Genomic DNA, 18,881 nt, shown 5'->3' on the forward strand with positions numbered 1-18,881 from the left:
TGTTGGTCAACAGTCAAGTGTTTGGCAACATGTTGCAGTTCGGTGCAGAATGACATTTATTTATTCATGAAACCGCATTAATATCGTGTGACAATCAATAGCTATAGCTGCGACAGAATATTAGAATCATAAGCGTACTGGCGTTCATTCGTAGTATATTAATGTATTCAGGTGCTCTATATGCCGAAAATGATGGCCTGGGAATCGCACATTTGCATTAAGCGTACTGGTATTTGAAGAACTTAAACTGCAATTGCTTAAGGGGAGTCAGTATCTTAAATACTTTCGAAAATTCGTTTTTTTTTTTATTTTTAGGTATTTTGAAACTTCATTTCAATACTTTTTTAATGATACAAACTTCTTGATCGTGCTCATATTAGAAGTAAGTTAAAATAAGGTTTAAAAAACTTAAACCTATTCTGATGAGGCATGATTTTCCTCTTTAAGTTGCAATATCTCGAAATGGTATTTTTGAAACAAAATGTTCTTCTTTCTCAGAAACTAAATTGTGTTGTGCTTTGTAATTTTTACCACCTATTCCATGCATCTAATTGCATATACTAAATGAAATTTGTTCTCAAATTCGAAAAGTATTTTTTTATAGAGCTGATTTCGTGTTGTAAAATGGCATTTTTTGAAAAAAATACAGTGACTCACACTAGAATTTAAAAAAAATAAGCTTTCTTTCTGTAAAATTTTATTTCAGTATAGAGAATTGAGTCTACTTAAGGTACAGAAAACATTTCATAATTGTATCTTTAATAGATTTTCAGAAAAAGGTACATAAACCTGTGCAAATTCACATTGACGGTATAAGGGGTTCAGACTCCCCTTAAGATTTGGGTAAGCAAAAGAAAGATATTGACATTTTATGATGCGTAGTTACTTTATAGACTCCTATCTGAAGTTTACAGTTAATATGATGTTTAATTAATGTGTATGCATATGGGTGTATCGGAAATATGAAACCACTTTTTTACCTCACATGAATTTTGCTAACGATGCTACGTTAAAAAGATTTAACGTTCTGAATTGAAATCAAATACAAAAGAATTTTGGTGATACTAACATAGTTCACTAATTAATTAAAATCTTGAACTGTATTTAAAAGTTTATAACTACTAAATGATGCAGTATTAGTTGAAGGAAAAATAAACAGGATTTCCATGTTTCAACTTAAGATTCTTTCCTTTCTTCTGGAAAAATTGAGCGATAAAATTTCGTGCATTGTGTACAAGACTCTTGTGAGTGATTCTTGTGAAATTTTCTGAGAGTAACTGGTATGAAAAATTACACTTAATGGCTGTTTGTTAGCGAATGAATTCCTAATTCTTTTTGCCCAGAGTTTTTCCTTTTACCCCAAAGACTTTGGAGTGAATTTAAACACCCCACTTTGTTTCCCCACTTTTGTTAGGCTGATGTAGGTAGATAAGCTAATACACACAATCCGTTTAAATGCTTAAGAGGTTTAGCATCAACAATAATCAAACTGTCACACGTAGGTCGCATGGAACCCACTGAACTATTTAAGAAGGATCGTAATCTGACATCATTAAAGAGGAAAAACCATACAAAAAATTTAACTACGGACTGAGTTTATATAAAATACACACAAAGGTTTAATTTACATCAAAGTGAAGTTTTCCAAAAAAAAAAAGAAAAGAAAATGGAAGAATGAAAAACCTATGTTGTTTCCATTTACCCCTGATTACAGGATTTCTTGGATGAATGGAAATACTCAACTTTCTCATCAAAAACAGCTGAGAAGGTAAAATTTACAACAAAATGGTTTTAGCAGATTTTCGCAAGACAAGTAAAGTTAGCTGAAACCAATTACTTCACGTTTGTTGACCTGCTAGAGAGAAAAATGTATGATCACTTTACTTTATTAAACAATTTTTTTCATAGTGTCATCTTCAAATAATGATGTCACCCACAGAATTGCTTGGAAACATGCCTAACTATCAGAAAGTCTTCCATTTGAACCAAGTCCTCACTCACCAACAGTTTACTGTTGAAAGTTACCACAAGTGTAGTAGTTGAGTTTTTTTCATCTACCACATATTTCCTATTACCCTAACTGACCCAATATATACACATTTTCCCCTCTCTCTCATCAGCATTATACAAATTCTTCTACCCAAAAAAGGTTTCCACCTTGATATCTCTTTTATCTAATCGGCACCTTTAAAGTGATTTATTTTATTTTCACACATTATTTATAGATTTTCTGAAGGTGTAATTGCACTCTTTTTAAATAAAATGTAAAGATGTTCCTTACATTTTATAAGAAAAATGTCTTAAACCGACAAAAAAATTGCAATATAGCACACACAGCTCTTCTATAGCATCTGCAGGTCTTGTAAATATCCTTTTGATTTTTCTATAACTTATTCCCTTGATTTAATTAAATGTAATTTTTAGAAATTAATTTCTGTTTATTCACGTGAATTTTTCGTAAGCTCTATCAAGAGTCAACCATAAAACTATTTTTTACTTCTGTTAAAGAACTCAATTTCCATATATATTTTTTAGTTTGCTGAAAGTCTTGCACTGATATTTCATACGCATTTTTTAAATGCAGGCAACGCAATTTGTTTGCAGAATTTTTTCACAAGAAACGAGGCTAAAATCACCGGAGAAAACTTGAGAGTAATAGATACAGTGCTGGCCTAATTATTAGACTAAAGAGTTTTTTTTTTTTTGTTTTTTTGTACACTATTTGTTCTAAAATACTATTTATTTTACTGTTAAAGTAAAGTACATACTCTACACTGACTATTACGTTATTTTAGCATAACTTAATGTTTGCAGGTGGCAGCACTGTCTGCTTAAACAGTTCACTAGTTCTTTTTATTAGTGTGTTCTGCTATATTTGAAGTTAGTTTTAGGTAATTAGTGAGGATGTGTATGTGAGTACATATAATAGTGAGTATAAACAATTTTTTACCTCCTTTTTTAAAAAGTTAAGAAATGGTGTAAACCTTGTGAAAAGTATGCCAAAAAGACTTAAAATGCTCATCAAGAACAAGGGAATGCATACTAAGTATTAGATAATTATTTCACTGTTCGTTAATGCGTCTCAAGCTATGTAATCAGTAAAGAATTTGCTTTTAAAACAGTCTTAGTTTAATAATTTGGCCAGCACTGTACATTAAGAGTTAAGTTTTAGGGTCTTCTGAATGACACTTTCACGTTTAAACAATCTCAGAGTAGTTAGTTGTTTCATATCGTAGTATGGAATCGTTATAGAGGACGAGTTACTTCACGAGACATAAGGAGTCTTTTTTTTGAAGAAATTTTTTCCACAACGAGTGAAACAACTGAAGTGAAAAGAGAGGTTAATGTATCTCCGAAGTGTCATAGAACTCTGTTGTAGTAAGCTAACAATCTCCTCTAAAGTGTATAGAACCATTAAAGGGTGCGGGTTATATTTTTCAAAAAGTTTGGAGTCATTGTTAAAGGGTTTTTTTTGCCCAACCTCTGAGTTGATGATTCCAAAACATGCAGAGCATTCGTACAAAATGACATCGTGTGGGGTTATTGTAAAAATTGGTTTCCCTTTTCAAAAAATTGGAATCCTTATGGGTTGAAAATCAATTTTCAAGGCTTACTTTGCATTTTATGATAAAATAAGGTAGTATAAAAGCAACACATATATTAATTGTGCCTTGTTGAAGATGACACTTTTACATTAGTATGATTATAACTTTTTTTTTTTCAATTTTAATGACACAATGTCATTTTTCTTACTAAAATTTATCATTAATGTCAAATAATTAGAACAAGAATAGATATGACTTTTTAAGATAAGTGATTTTTATACTCATCTATACACGGATTTGTTTTTAAGCATAAATGATTTTTTATGAGGTATTTAAAGTCAAAGTAACATGTATTAAAAAAGAGTACCTAAACGAATCAAGTTTTGTTGTATAAAAATTACTTTATATTCAGCTGATCACGTTAATAATTACTTTAAGAAAATGTATAAAAATACAAAATAAATGCCATCATGTTACATTAAAGAGCATTGATACTCATAAAAATTATAGTATATCCATTTCGTCAGTTTTAATGTGATGCATGTATTTTTATAAAACAATATTACACAACCACAAAAGACAATTTAACTTCTAACACTTTCTATCGCGTGCAACTTGTAGCTATACAAATTAAGCGAAAAAGATGCGTTGACTTATCTCTAATTTGTGACTCCACAAACTAGCAATGTGTCCCATGTGCTGCGCCTACTCGACCCTTAATTGTTTCCCCAGTTATCTATCGTAGAGCTTCGAAAGAGATTACTGATGATATTTGTATGTGTACTTCCCACTTCTGCAGATCGTCTGAAGAAGATGCGCCTCAAGTTTTCCAGGGGTCGAACCAATCAGGAGGATCAGGAGCTTACTGTCGAGTCTCCGGACTCTACTCAGGCAAGATCAAGGAGCCACGTCGTGACCCTAGGTGCTAACCGGGACCAGGATTCTCAATCCACCAGGGGTGACTATGCATCCCCAAGGGACTGTCCAGATGCCGGAAGTGATAATTCCCGCTCGAAACAGTTCTCTAGTAAGCACTAGTTTCTTCTCTTCTTTACTGACTCATTTATTTTGCATTTCAGGCAAAGATACAGCAATACTGCCGTTTGGCAGGTAAAGAGCAGTAGCTGAAAGTATTTCATTTTTAAATTTTTTGCAGTTTTGCCATCGATTGCTCCTTAGCTTTACTGTACAAGCTTGCGTATTTAGTTTCCCTGGGAATAAAAGCGCGAAAAGAACGTCAAATTCCAACATTTTCCTATTTCTGGTATTGAATCCAAAATGCGTTTCTTCAAATGCCTCAAAAACTCAATTCTGCTGATATTATCGTTTACCTGCCCGTGGCAGAATGTGTCTAACACATAAATCAGTTCTCAGTTATGCCTGCCCACGGCTGCTATGGAATTGGCAAACGTCCAATTAAGACGTATCTTCCAATTAAGACGTATCTCCCAATTAAGACGTATCTCTCTCTCAATGAGGGGGGGAGGAGGAATAAAAATTTTATGCTCATGTTTAGTTCATGAACCAGTGGCGGATCCAGACGCTCCTGTTGGGAGGGGCGATTGAGTAATGCATTATAGGGAGGGGGATGACTAATGTAAATAAAATTTAAAAAAGTTTAAGAAATGAAGCATGATGTTTTTTTTTCTTTCGAATAATGAAAATCGTTTAGAGTTTGAATGAAAGTTACTAGTATTTCGAGTACAAAGAATAAAAATTGAAAAAAAAAAAAAGAAAAACAATTTCTACTAATATTCTGGATCTATTACCAAATTCAACCCTTCAGTTTTTGGTTCGTTTCAGGACTCGTAAACTATCTTCAGTAGCCATTTAGGTCCTCAATTGTATTTTTTCCTTATAAAAGAAATGTTTCAGTATCAAGATATGAATTTAATAATCTTTCTTTAACTATTGGATAACAAGATAAAGCGACTGCCCAAGGTCCAAGATCTGATTCCCCATTCAAAGAAGATTTAGACTATTTTGTGGTTAATAAGAAAAAGAGTCTTGGAGGTCCCCCTCCGAAACTAATTCGAAATTTAAGGGTTTTCGAAAAAACAGTTGTTTGGTTTCTTGAAGGGAAAGGATGAGATCTTGAAGGGGGAGGATCAGGAATTCAGTCGTTTTTTGATATTAGAGCTTCGAAAACGCAATTTTAAATGTCTTTATTGAAGGTAAAAACCAGGGGGTTCGGGGGCTTTCCCCCGGAAAAAAATTTCGGAATTGAAGTCCAAAAAACGTAATTGTAGGCCACTCTTGATGACATAGCAGAAGGCATGGAATTCAGAGCTTTTCCCTAGAAACTTTACAATGAAGGAGATCCAAAAACGCTGTTTTATACGATCTTTGAATGATGTTGAAAGATGAAGAAAGAAGGATATGTGGGCTCCTTTTCGGAAATTTTTCGAAATTCAAGTCCTGAAGACCCAGTCGTAAGCCATCTTGTATGATATAAGGGGAAGGAATGAGGTTTGGAACTTTCCATCGGAAATAGGGCCTTGAAATACGATGGTTGACCATCTTTGGTAGCGTTAAGGGTAAAGATGAGGGTCAGGAGCTATCCCTCAACTTTTCGATATTGAAGCTTGAAAAACGTAATGTTAGTGGATCTTCATTGATGTTAGGGAAGGGGTTCAGGCTCGAAAGCTCTCCCCCGAACTTTTTCGAGAATTGAAGTTCTAAAAACGCAATTGAACATTAACGACAATTTCCGATTCCGCCGATAGTTTCGAAATCGAAGCACTAAAAATTCAAAATTTTGGCGATCTTCGACGACATTGGACAGATGATGTTAAAGGACTATCCTCTGGAAAATTTTTGGAATTTAAGTCATAAAAATACAGTTGTAGGTGATTTTTTGTGATGTGTTGGGGGGGGGGGGGGTAAAAAGAGAGTTTGGTGACCGTTTCCCAGAATTTTTTTGAATTTACAAACATTTGGGGGGGGGGGGGGCGATCGCCTCAATCGCCCCCATGTGGATCCACCGCTGTATGAGATCTGCTTAATTTAGCTCTGCTTAGCACACATCTGTAAAATCTGGTACCCTTGAAAACTAATCGATGAGTCCATTTCTGCCAGTAAGCTGGACATTACCCTTTCCATCTCAACGGTGGTCAGGCAGTACGTGCATCAGGGTTGTTACAAAGCATCTTCTTCATAACTGATCCTGTTATGTTTTTCATTGCTAAGGGTTTGGCTTGCGTGAAGCGAGTGAGTAGTGTGAATGTGAATATTTTATCAGTATTTTGGCGGGATTTGATCCACTTACATTTGGTAGAAAAGTCCAATGCTTTACCTCTAAGCTCAAAGAACCTTAAGGTTCAAGCTTGATTGCTTGCTCTCTGAACATACATGTAAGTGTCATATAATGTCTTTTGCCATAAAAAACACAAGAACTAGATTCTAGATTTAGATTAGATACAAGCAATATACTTAAAGCAAGTAAAGCGCTAGATTCGTATTCCAAAGGTCTGTGGACCAAAACTCGCAAAGGTTTTATGTCCATTACTGACTTAGCACACAATGCTCACTTGCTTCTCATTACCACAAGAGAAATATTCTAGTGTGGTAAGCTGTTATGATTGACACGCGGTTGATTTTATTTTTAAAGTCGTTACAAACAACTTTTATGGAGATACTTTTAGCTACAATCTTTTCCTAACTATTTTTATTTTTTCATCTGCAAGTGCTTCATTGACGTAGGTTTGAGCAAATTGAGCTTAAGCACTCTTCAACCTTTTTTGAGTTGGTATTTTTTTTAAAAAAGCAATGAATATTTTTATCACTTTGCGATGTATATAGAAAGCTAACCCAGAGAATACATTCATCGGTAAATTTTTTATGAGCTTACCAAATAGAGTAAGTTTGTACATGGCTTTCTTTCAATAATCTTTATCTTCAAATGTATCTTATGCTTTTATTCAAAACCAGAACACATTATCGTTGTGAAAAACTTGTGCTAACCAAGCTTTTATAAAGTACTCTGTAGTTATTTACCACAGAAGTAAATGCACTTTCTCAAAAATCTCATTTAAGAAATGGCGCCGGATTGTCATCCTTGGCGGCTTGTGTCTCAAACCAAGAATTGTTTGAAATGTTTTTGTATTTCACTTCTTTTTAAATTTTAACATAGGTTAAATTCAAACAGTTTTAAAACAATGATGGTAACTCCTTTTCCTGGATTGACTTAAACAATAATTATTCGAAACTGTTGCTTTCCTTCATAGAAAGAAAATTTTTCCTAACTATTTAGACAAAAAAGGTCACTATGAACCTCTTAAGCAACACTTTTATTAAATTATCTGCCCTATGAAAAAAAAACAGCTATTCAAACTCCACAGATTTAAAAAAGAAAAATTAAGTAAAAAAACGTAGGGATTCACCAGGAGCAAATAATAGAACCAAATATTAGGACAAAGGAAAACTATTCGATGTCTATGTGTAGGTTTTTAAAGACTAGATCCCTTTCAACTACAAACAACTTTTCCGTTTTAAAAATGAATATTTTTTACTTCTCGAGTACTAGTAGCACAAAGTTGAAAGAATGGAAAGAATTGTCAAATAGAGAAACAGCGATTTGGATGTCTTAGATCTGTGACTTGTTTGTGAAATATAGGACATTCCTAAATACTATAGGACAAAGCGAAAAAAGATTTTAAGGTAAGCAACAATTACATACTTTGCATACACAATGCAAAAAAGTTTTTTTTTTTTTGTGTGTGTGTGTATGTTAATCTAAACACAAAAACTTTTGGCGTTCCTTACTGAGGGTTACATTTTTTGCCGTTTCAATAAAGTGAATTAAAAGTTTTCGCACATAATAATAGTAATATTCTAGAAAATGCACAGTTTATTATAATTTAAAGAGGTTTATGGCAGCCAATAGAAGAGCAGTAAACCTTCCTCTACTGTAAACAAGTTTAGGGATATTCCAGGAAAATAATAGTCATCTAATGTGTCTAAATTCTGCCAGTACCATATCTGGTAAAAAACAAGAAAGTTTCCCTCTAAAAGTCGGTAACCTTCCGACTTTTATCCTGATAAAACTAACCTGGCATCGCCTTGAATAGCTCAGAAACCTTCCCAATAAAAGACAGTAACTTTTTAGAAAAACTCGGCGTTTAGCAAATGCGCCCTAAAGTGTTTTAGCAAATGTGCCCTCATCTTACGCAGAATTGCAAGCAAAAACCGAACACCTTATTCACCTGCAAGCCTTGCAAAGCTGCATTTCTCTCTCATTTTGAGAATAGTCATTTTTGGCGGGCCGTAATAAAACAAAAGTCAAAACACTTAATAAAAACACTGGGTATATTTTGGCACTGATAGATAAAAATATTCTTTACTACTGTAAGAACCTGCGTTTGTGCAACTTATAGCAATTCAGGAAGCGTTTTCGCAAACATACTTGCTTTTCACAGGAAACTCGTAGAAACTTTTGAAATCAAGGAATGATTCCCGGAAATAATCTGCGACGCTTCGGAATCGTTTTACTGTGTGTGATACGCGTTGCCCCGCGGAAAGTGGTTACACTCGCACAAGATATTGAGAAAACCCCCCGACTTATTAAAAGAAAACTAAGCACACTTTTAAAATCAAGCAGCATGCCAATTTTACTCTAACTTAACATAAGAATTTAAACGTTATTAGCGAGTGTTTTATGTATTTAAGAAGTATAAAACTACCGGGGATAGAATGTCATTTCTCAAATGTATGAACGTTGATTTCCTTATGTGAATAATTTATTTAATCCTCACATAAACCGGACAAGATAGTTCGTTTGCTAGAAATGAGTTTTCTGCCATCTCTTTATGAAAAGCTGACTTCTTGATTTCTGACAGTGACAAATGTTTTTGAGGTCTGTAACTGATCCCATTAGTTGTGAGAAATGACTCCCAAGGGCCTGACAAAAATCGATCACCAGAATCACTCTGCAAGAGAGGTAGTTATGTGAAGATAACTAATTATTGGTCAATCAAGTTAATCGACTTCTTTATCCTGTTTTGTTCCATATTTTTTTTAATCAAAGTCCCGGACGAAGTGGGAGACTAGGAAAGACAGAAAAATCATAGGATTACATTGCTGTGGGCAGGTAAAGGAAAGCAACTGCCAATTTTTCTTTCTTTCTTTATTTATTTATTTATTTATTTATTTATTATTTTTTTTTTTTTTGCATTTTTGTCAGCTATTGTACGTTAGCTTTGTTATACACAAACTTGCTTATTTGGTTTCCGCTGCAAAAAAAAAAGGTGCGAAAAAAACGTCTAATGGGGTTGTTTCCTTCAGTCAAAAGTAGTACTTTTTGTCACTGAAATTGATAGAATAAGCAAAAAAAATAATAGCATGGACTCAGAAAATACTTTCATTTTCCCAACGGTTATCTTTTAATTAATATTTTTAAATGTCCGATTTTTGAAACAAAGCGTGGTCTTGATGACGTCATAAATGATGCACTTTGTCGCATCTTTCTATCGTGTTTCCACGTTATGATAAACAAGAAGTGAATTAAAATTGCGCTCTACGCTTGCTATCAACCATATCGTTGCCAATACACGTGAGTAAAATGCGAATAAAATATTTTGTTCTGTGAATAGCAACACTGAATGGCATATCATCATTTGTGATGTCATCGGCAGAAGTATAAACAATGAAAGCATTTTTTTTAATATTAAACTTAAACAAATTATTTAAAAAATGGTCAGATACTGTGTTTTTAAGCATGCTCTTTTAGAAGAAAATACTTTTAAAATTTTGGAAACGACCCCATTTCAACATTTTCTTATTGTTAGTATTGAATCCAATACATTTCTTCAAATATCTCGAAAACTCATTTCTGCAGATACTGCCATTTACGTGCCCACGGCATTACAGTCAGCGATAATATATGAAAATAGAGATATAGGGCTATGCTTTTTTTTTCAAGTGTTAAAATATTACTTTAAATTTAGTCTAGTGAGATTAATTTTTGAGGTGTGAATACAAAAGCAATGAAGACAATAATGGTGATAGATTCTAAAAACAGAATGGCTTCAAAAAAAATGAAATGAAAGATGGCTAGAAAAGAAAAATGCGGACTGTACTGATATCTCTTTACAACGAATATTAATCTTTTTACGCCGAAGTATGCATTTTAATGAAATAAATTTTCAGTCTCGGCTAAATTTCCATTACATTACTTGAATTCCATTACAATGAAGTTTCCGAGACAACGAAAAACGTTTGTGGTCCCTTAAAGTAGGTCGATAAAATTGTACCAAGCATGGTTAGGCAGTGGTGCCCTCCCCCCCGAAGTTCAATGGTGCAAATTCTCCCTCCCCTCTCCAAGATTTTTCTCAATCCTTGTTCCCTTTATTTTTTAGTTATCTTTGAAAATGTTAATAATTTTCGTTAATATTTTAAATTTTTTTTAAATATTTCTTTATTATAAAAACATTTTTTATTTAATTTATTATTTTAAATATTTTTTATTTAATTTATTTTTAATTGCTAGTATTATTATTATTATTTTTTTTTTTTGAAAAGTTCTGTACTACCGCCAATGACATACAAACACACATACAAACTAAATAAATAAAGGAAATGAAATATGAACAGAATGACATAAAATAAAATAAATAATTTAAATTAAAAAGAAATCAATTTTTAAATTTGAATAAAAAAAGTTTTAAAAAAAATTAAAAATCCCCCCTAAAAATTTGTTGGCCCAACTTGCGCCATAATCCGCCCCCCCCCTCCTGTGGGCACCCCTGTGGTTGGGAACTAAACCGTGGGAGTTTTGTGTTCGACTGACCACATAACCGAAACATCTGTTTTACTAAAATATAGTCCTGGGCTACTACGCTGTTTAGTTTAGTTTAGTTTTGATGTCCGTTGTAACGGGATTTTACTCTGTTTTGAGTAAACATCTTGACATTTTGAGTTAACCATCTTAAAAAATCCCACGTTGTCCCCTTTTTTTTCTCGTTTTTTCACGGTAGCAAATTTTTATTTAAAATACAAGGGGTGAAAACATGCTTGACTAAATTTTTATGGCAAATTTCGGATTTTCAATGCGTGAGAAACTTTGTTGTGCGTTAAAAAATTTCTCTAATCTTAGCTATGGTTGGATCTGAACTGAATTTTTATAACTTAAATGCTTTCTACATTTCTACTAAATTTTGCTTTTGAGAAAACATTTCCAATTATGTGCGTATTATGTGTTATATAAATTTAAAACCCTTTTATGCTGCTACGAATTTTAATAACCTTGTTTTCAAAAAGAAAATTTTCTTCCTTACATGTTGTTTAGTTTATACAGGAATGTAAATTTCAATGCAAAATTAAAAGTTTAAATCATCAAATCACTTCATGCAAGTTTTACTTTGAAAAGCTTTACATGTGTCAGCACAAACATGAATAATTTTCATTACTTTAAAATAACTTTTGTAGTGAAAATCTTTTTGATTTATTACTCATGGAAGCTTTTGAGTAACCCTTTTGAGGAAATAGTTCAATTTGAAATCTGTACTGTAACTTACAACTTCATCTTCGTTTTTAATGGATGCAGGAAGCTACTATAATATCGTTCTTAAAACAATCAGTTGCATTGATAGAAATACTGAAATGGTTCTCTACGATAATATCAATTGTTTCAACAATATATTGTAATAAACTTACTGTAAGGATGACAACTTTTCACCTCTAAATATGATGACAATTGCTATGAATTTCTCAAATTCACCTATATTAAATTCAAGAACATTAAATATGAATTTTGAAAAATATCACCCTTAAAAACGAGGCGTGGGTAAATAAGCTGCTTTTTGACGTCACAAGACATCTGGCGCCACTAAACAATTTACTGACAGTCTGAATGAAATCAGAAATACTGAGCTTAAAACCACGTTTACAAGTATTCGCACATCAGTTGAAGAAGTCTCTTTTCGCGTATTGCCTCAAAAAGTTTCACACAGTCTTATTATACCCTTGTCGTAGTGCAAATGGAACCGTTTCTACTCATCCTATTGCACACAGTTCTAAAGTAATATATTTGAAAATGAATACATGTCTTTTTTTTAAAATTATTTTTACATTTTTACGTCAAAATTTGGTATTAATAGTATAAGGTGGAGCATATAATAAAAAAATAGTTTTTTTTTTTTTTTGAGCAATCACATTGCTTATTGTTCTCACTTGACTGTCCTTGACGTTATGCTGATTTTATTTTCGCCCGCCTCCCTCTGCAGCAGCATCGTCGACCGACCTCACGATGCTGCTCCTCTAGCGAAAACCGTCTCCAGGTTGCGTCCATATCCTACACACACACGCATACATACACAGACACCGACACACACACACACATGCATACACACACACACCTACACACACATACCCACACACTCATACCTGCACAGACACAAACACACACACACACACTCGTGATTGCGAAAAACATAATTCAATGTTAATTAATGTCAAAATTCAAATTATTTTTTCTTTCTAAATTTACCTTCTTAACAAATAAGATAACACGTCATACAAAGTTCTTATATTTATTATTTTATGTGTAATTAATTTTGCGGCTTATGCAATTAGACTTTTTGCGGGGAAAAAAAGATGTACTTTTAAATTGTATTGTATACTTTGTATGACTACATTTTTAACGAAACGAACGTTTATGTATTAATTCGCTTCAAATATAAAACTAAGACGAACACTTGATTATATCTTGCTTATTTGCACCTTTAATTTTGATAAATTGGTTAAATGAAACTAACTATACATATGACTTCAAATTACTTCATAACCACAAAAAACATAACCTTAATTAAAGCAGTGACTTAACAAAACTATAACACTTATTATTACTTTGATCCTTTTTAACTTCTGTTACTTTTATTTATATTGATCATTTTCAAATGACAATGAAAATAACACTAATGAAACAGGTGAAAAGTTTTGAATTTTTTTACACAGAAATATATTATTTTTTTTTCCAATCATTCGTTAGGTGTAAGTTCCTCTAAATTTTAAGGTTTAACCATGTATTAAATTTTTTTACTAGATTTTTTTATGTATGTTCAAGTTTATACGTATAAATACATTTGCTTGAGTGTTTTTTCCTAAAATGAATCATGCGTTTTGTGTATATCTTTTGTATCTGTGTTCAAGTTTGTGATATAGAATGTGCCATGCATATTTTTTGTATTCATTATGTATATCAAAGATCGAAGTTTAAGTTATTTATCTTGTAAACTATACTGAAAGCGAAACCTTGATATGTTGCAGTATGTCAAAATTAATTTGATGAAATTTAATTAGAAACGAGAATTTTTTTTACACAAGGCCTTATCAATGACTGAAATATGCTGCAATTAGAAGTTGGCTATTCGTGGTGGCCTTATCGGTAAGGCGTTAGACTCGTGACTGGAGAGTTGTGGGTTCGATGCCTGCCGATCGAATATTTTCCTTGTACACGGATGGTGACTGATGAGCGTCAATTCTGTCGTGATTCCAAGTTTTTATTCAAAATCAGTACCTTAGCGGTGCTAATTCAGGGGTTACGTGGATCCTGGTCTGGATTTAAAAATGGAGCATTCCGCAGGCGTACATCATCCTGTTAAACCTCGTGTAGTGGTTGGTACAGGTTATCTTACAGTCGTAGTCAAAGGCAGGACTACCTTTAGGATTCTTCCCAAAACCCAAGATTGGGTTTATAAAATTTTTCAATGTCTAGACAAAAAAACCCGAGATTGGGTTCATTAAATTCCCAAGATCTATGTAAAAAAAACCGAAATTGGCCTCACAAAAGTCCCAAGATCTAAAAGAACTCTGCAAAGATTAAGCTCATAAAATTCCCAAGATCCAGACAAGAATCAGGCATTGAAGGGATTTGGATTCAGGTGGTCATTGTACATAAGAATTAACAAGAATGATTTCAGTCGCATTTTGAGAGTTTTTTTTTAAACCGCTCAGTGATATTACTACTAACAATTCAAAAAAGAAAAATAAATAAATAGATTGAAAATTTTATTACCAGTTACAAAATACTTTTAATTTTTGTCTTTCTTAAAATGAGCAGGGGCGCTGATAACAACCAAAAAAGAAGTTTTTGCAGAAACTAAAATATCAGTTTGAGCTGATGTTTTGATGAAAAAAAAATCAAAATGCTTATAACGCCTTTGCTGATAATTTTTACTTGAAATGACTCCCTGAATCCAAATTTAACTTTCGTTTCCCTCATCCCTAACCTCTTTTTGGAGATAGCAACTCCCATTTTTTTTTTTTTTTTTTTTGCTTTCATAGCCATTTTTTTTTATTTTGAGAGGGAAGGGAGCTTTCTTTATACCGTTGCCAGTCTTCTGAGAGGTTAGAGACGTGAAAAGTTTAGAACATGAATATTTGCAGCAAGAAGCGGGACTCGTGTGGGTATTTCTCTCTAAAATATTTAACAAAACTATCAAAAGAGATCTTTTTTTATGAATTTTCACTTAATTTTTGGTTTAAAACAAGAGTATAAGCGTCACTAATATGAGATCCATGTCCAAAAAAAGAAAAAACCTTTCACGCTTTAAAATGCTTTTTAAAAAAGATCGGAACTATCGGATGTTGCATTCGAGTCGCGTTGCAGATATTTCACAAAACACCTCCCCGTGTCATTTCATTTGTTCAAGCATGGCCCCATTTAATTCTTATAGGCCGTGACAATCGCTGAAACTCATGGCAACAAAGAGGACGCTACAGGGAACACTGTTCCATTACTTTGCCATTGATAGGTGAATGCAGGGTTCCGTTCAGCGCCTCTTGCGGTCAAAATGGGCGACGCCCAATCAAAAATAAACAAATTTTGAAACGTTGACATTGATTGGTGGATACATGATCTGCATCGGTTTAACACAGAAGTCATAATTTTTCAAGACCCGTTAAGCACCAGCGCCAGCTAGTGGGGCCATGGTTCAAGTTTCATTCACAGACATACCAATAAAGATTTAAAATGAAATTGATCATCATAAAGCATTAATGTTTTTTTAGTTATATTTCTAGAAATGCACCGCTACTATTGTTAGTTAATATGTTAAGAAGTGATATTTCCCCTCAGAAGAATGTTAATGGTTAATATGATACCTTTCTGTCCATACAAAAATAATGGCCATGAAACTGTCGAAGACTGAAAAAAAAAGTTGGAGGAGAGGAAGGGCTATCTTCAAAAAGAGGGCTTTGATGGGGGAAAACGATGATCAGATTTGGATTCAGGGGGTCATTGTACATACGAATTAACAAGAATAATTTCAGTCACATTTTGAGAGTTTTTTTTTTTTTTAAACCGCTCAGTGATATTACTACTAACAATTCAAAAAAGAAAAATGAATAAATAGAATGAAACTTTTATCACCAGTTACAAAATACCTTTAATTTTTGTCTTTCTTAAAATGAACAGGGGGCGTTGGCAACAACCAAAAAGAAGTTTTTGCAAAAACTAAAATGGCAGTCTGAGCTGATGTTTTCACGTGTGTTGGTTGCGGAGGCTCAGGTTGGTTGGTGTAGTGAAATATAAGTAAATACTGTTTATTGTTAAAGATATTAAAATACTACTAAGAAATATGTTCAGAACATTCATAATTGCTTTTGATATGAACTCTGAATATTTGGGAATCAATATAGGATTATTCCACATATTTGAAAGATGATGTGTGGTAAGGTTCACTGGTTTAATTTATAGTGGACTGTATTTTTAAAAGGGTAAATTGATAAAACGTAGGTAGAACATTTTTTTATTAAGTAACTAAAACATACTGTATAAACAAATCTCGGTGTACCTGCACCGGAGTCTTCAGGTATCGACTGCCGAAGCAGAAGGTGCGAGCCTTTTAACAACTGCGATGGCGCCACAGGCGCATTACTTCTAGAGTTGAGATGTAACATGCCGCCCGCGTTGAAAGGTTCAACTTTCAAAAACCAATCATACATAACATACATTTCAAAAACAATCAAAATTTATCACAGGATATGAACATAGTGACATAACAAGCTACTTCAAAATTATATATAAGAGGTAAACATGTAAAGAAGTTTAAAAAATTGTAAATAGCAAATTTTAATACCCAAAAATAACTTTTACTGAGTTTGTAAAATACAAATTTTAGAAATAGATCAAGTGAAAATACCATTAGAAGTTCTAATTTTTACGACTCTTATTTTGTTATCTGAACCCTTTATAGTTTCCACAATACGACCAAGTGGCCACTGTAACGGGGGTACGTTGGGTTCCTTTAAAAGTACCATAGTACCAACTTCAACATTATCCTAAGCAAATTGCCACTTGTTACGCTGCTGTAAGTGATTCAAATAATCAGTCTGCCATCGTTTCCAAATTACTTGCACATAATTTGTTAATTTTTGCCACTTAGACAATTTACTTTCTGGAATGTCCTTTAAATTTGGCTCTGGAAGTGCAAGTAGTGGGCGGCCAATTAAAAAATGACCAGGGGTCAAAACTTCATACTCGTTCACATCGGTTGATAAAGGAGTAAGTGGACGGGAATTCAGAATTGCTTCTATCTGAACCATTATAGTGGTAAATTCCTCGAAACTTAATTTATTATTACCTACGGTCCGTTTTAAATGATGCTTAAAGGACACCTGATTCCCATAGCCCTCCAAAGTGAGGAGAACGAGGGGGAATGTTTTTCCAAATAATTTCTTCAGACAATAAATAGTTATTTAACGTTGAGGTAGGCGTGTCTGCTTGTGCCAGTAATTTCTTAATTTCAGAATTCGCGCCTTTAAAATTGGTTGCGTTATCACTGATAATGCTTGAAATTTTTCCCCGCCTAGAGATAAACCTCTTCAGAGAAGCAATAAATGCCTCCGAGGTTAAATCGGAAACAATCTCCAAGTGAATGGCCTTTGTAGAAAGACATATGAAAATTGAAACGTATACATTAACAATTTTTGCCTTTCGAAGGTTACTTACGCGAATTTGAAATGGTCCACAAAAATCGACACCACTATTGACAAAGGGGGCAACTGAGTTTACTCGTTCAGAAGGCAATTCTCCCATTAACTGCAATGGCGAACTTGGGTTATTTTTGAAACAAACATTACAGTTATGCACAACCTTTCTTGCAATGCTTTTGCCATTAATAGGCCAAAATTGCAGCCTCACAAAATGAAGCAATCCCTGGGCACCAATATGAAAGTATCTTTTATGAAAACTTTCAAAAATTAAATAAGTTAATTTGCTATGTTGAGGAAGGATTAACTGATGCTTGGCATCAAACTCTATTTGAGCTTTAGTAAGGCGTCCTCCTACTCTTAAATTATCATTTGAATCCACAAAGGGATTTTGGGACGAAATTTTACTTGAGCTCGAAATACCTTTTCCATTCTTTAAGGCCGCAAGTTCAGACCCAAAATGCCTTACTTGCACCTTATTAACAAGAATGGCTCTAGCTCTTTGCAAGTCATCCAAAGAGAGGGAGGATTGACTTCTTTCTTCCTTTCTACACTTCCGAGAAAATACGAGAATAAACCTTAAAATTCTCAATAATTTAAAATAATCATTAGTTACATTTAACAAATATTCAAAAAATTCATCATTTTCTGAAATAAGAAATGTATTAATATTAAAGTTCTTGAGTTCTAGTTCATAAGCAGGATCACCAGAAAAATCACAATTCTCAGTTGATGGCAATTCACCTTGTAAAAACTCCGGACCATTCCACCAAAGTTCATTCGAAACGAGGTCCTTGACTGTGGTACCTCTCGAGATCAAACCAGCCGGGTTATTTTCCGAACTCACCCACCGCCAACTGCAATTACCGGTTAAGGTCACAATCTCCGCCACTCGATTGGCGACGTAAGTCTTGAGATTTGTCACGGGAGTGTTGATCCACCATAAGACAATACTAGAATCCGTCCAGCAAAAAGTTTTTGATATTGGCAACTCCAGAATAAGAGAAATCTTATTCACCAATCGCGCCAGCAGCAGAGCTCCACAAAGTTCAAGTCTGGGAATGGTTAACATCTTTAAAGGGCATATTCTAGATTTGCTGCACAAAAGTCTGGTTGTGAAATTTCCAGATGTATCAACACAACGCAAGTAAATTACTGCTCCATATGCACGTTGAGATGCATCCGAAAATGCATGAATTTCAAACGCATCGGTGTTATCGGCAATCACTGGTCTTTTTACACTAATTTGATCAACTTGCCGGAGCTGAGCGAGAAACGAAGTCCATTCTTGCATCACATCCTTCGGCAACGACTCATCCCAGTTCAACTTCAGTGTCCATAGACTTTGCATTATAAGCTTCGCCTTGGTGAGAACTGGACCTACTAGTCCAAGGGGATCAAAGAGTT

At 33.7% G+C, this 18,881-nt stretch overlaps 1 protein-coding gene across 1 annotated transcript in view; it reads left to right on the top strand.

Moving 5' to 3' along the window:
* The window catches only part of LOC129224868 (potassium voltage-gated channel subfamily H member 2-like), a 174,990-nt gene that overhangs the window by 130,818 nt on the left and 25,291 nt on the right, over positions 1 to 18,881 (top strand). Inside the window, exon 6 of the mRNA XM_054859414.1 lies at positions 4,345 to 4,572. Within this exon, the coding sequence (XP_054715389.1) occupies positions 4,345 to 4,572 (228 nt within the window). The remainder of the gene's footprint in view (positions 1 to 4,344; positions 4,573 to 18,881) is intronic.

The sequence above is a fragment of the Uloborus diversus genome, chromosome 6 (genome assembly GCF_026930045.1).
Source record: "Uloborus diversus isolate 005 chromosome 6, Udiv.v.3.1, whole genome shotgun sequence".
Classification (NCBI taxonomy): domain Eukaryota; kingdom Metazoa; phylum Arthropoda; class Arachnida; order Araneae; family Uloboridae; genus Uloborus; species Uloborus diversus.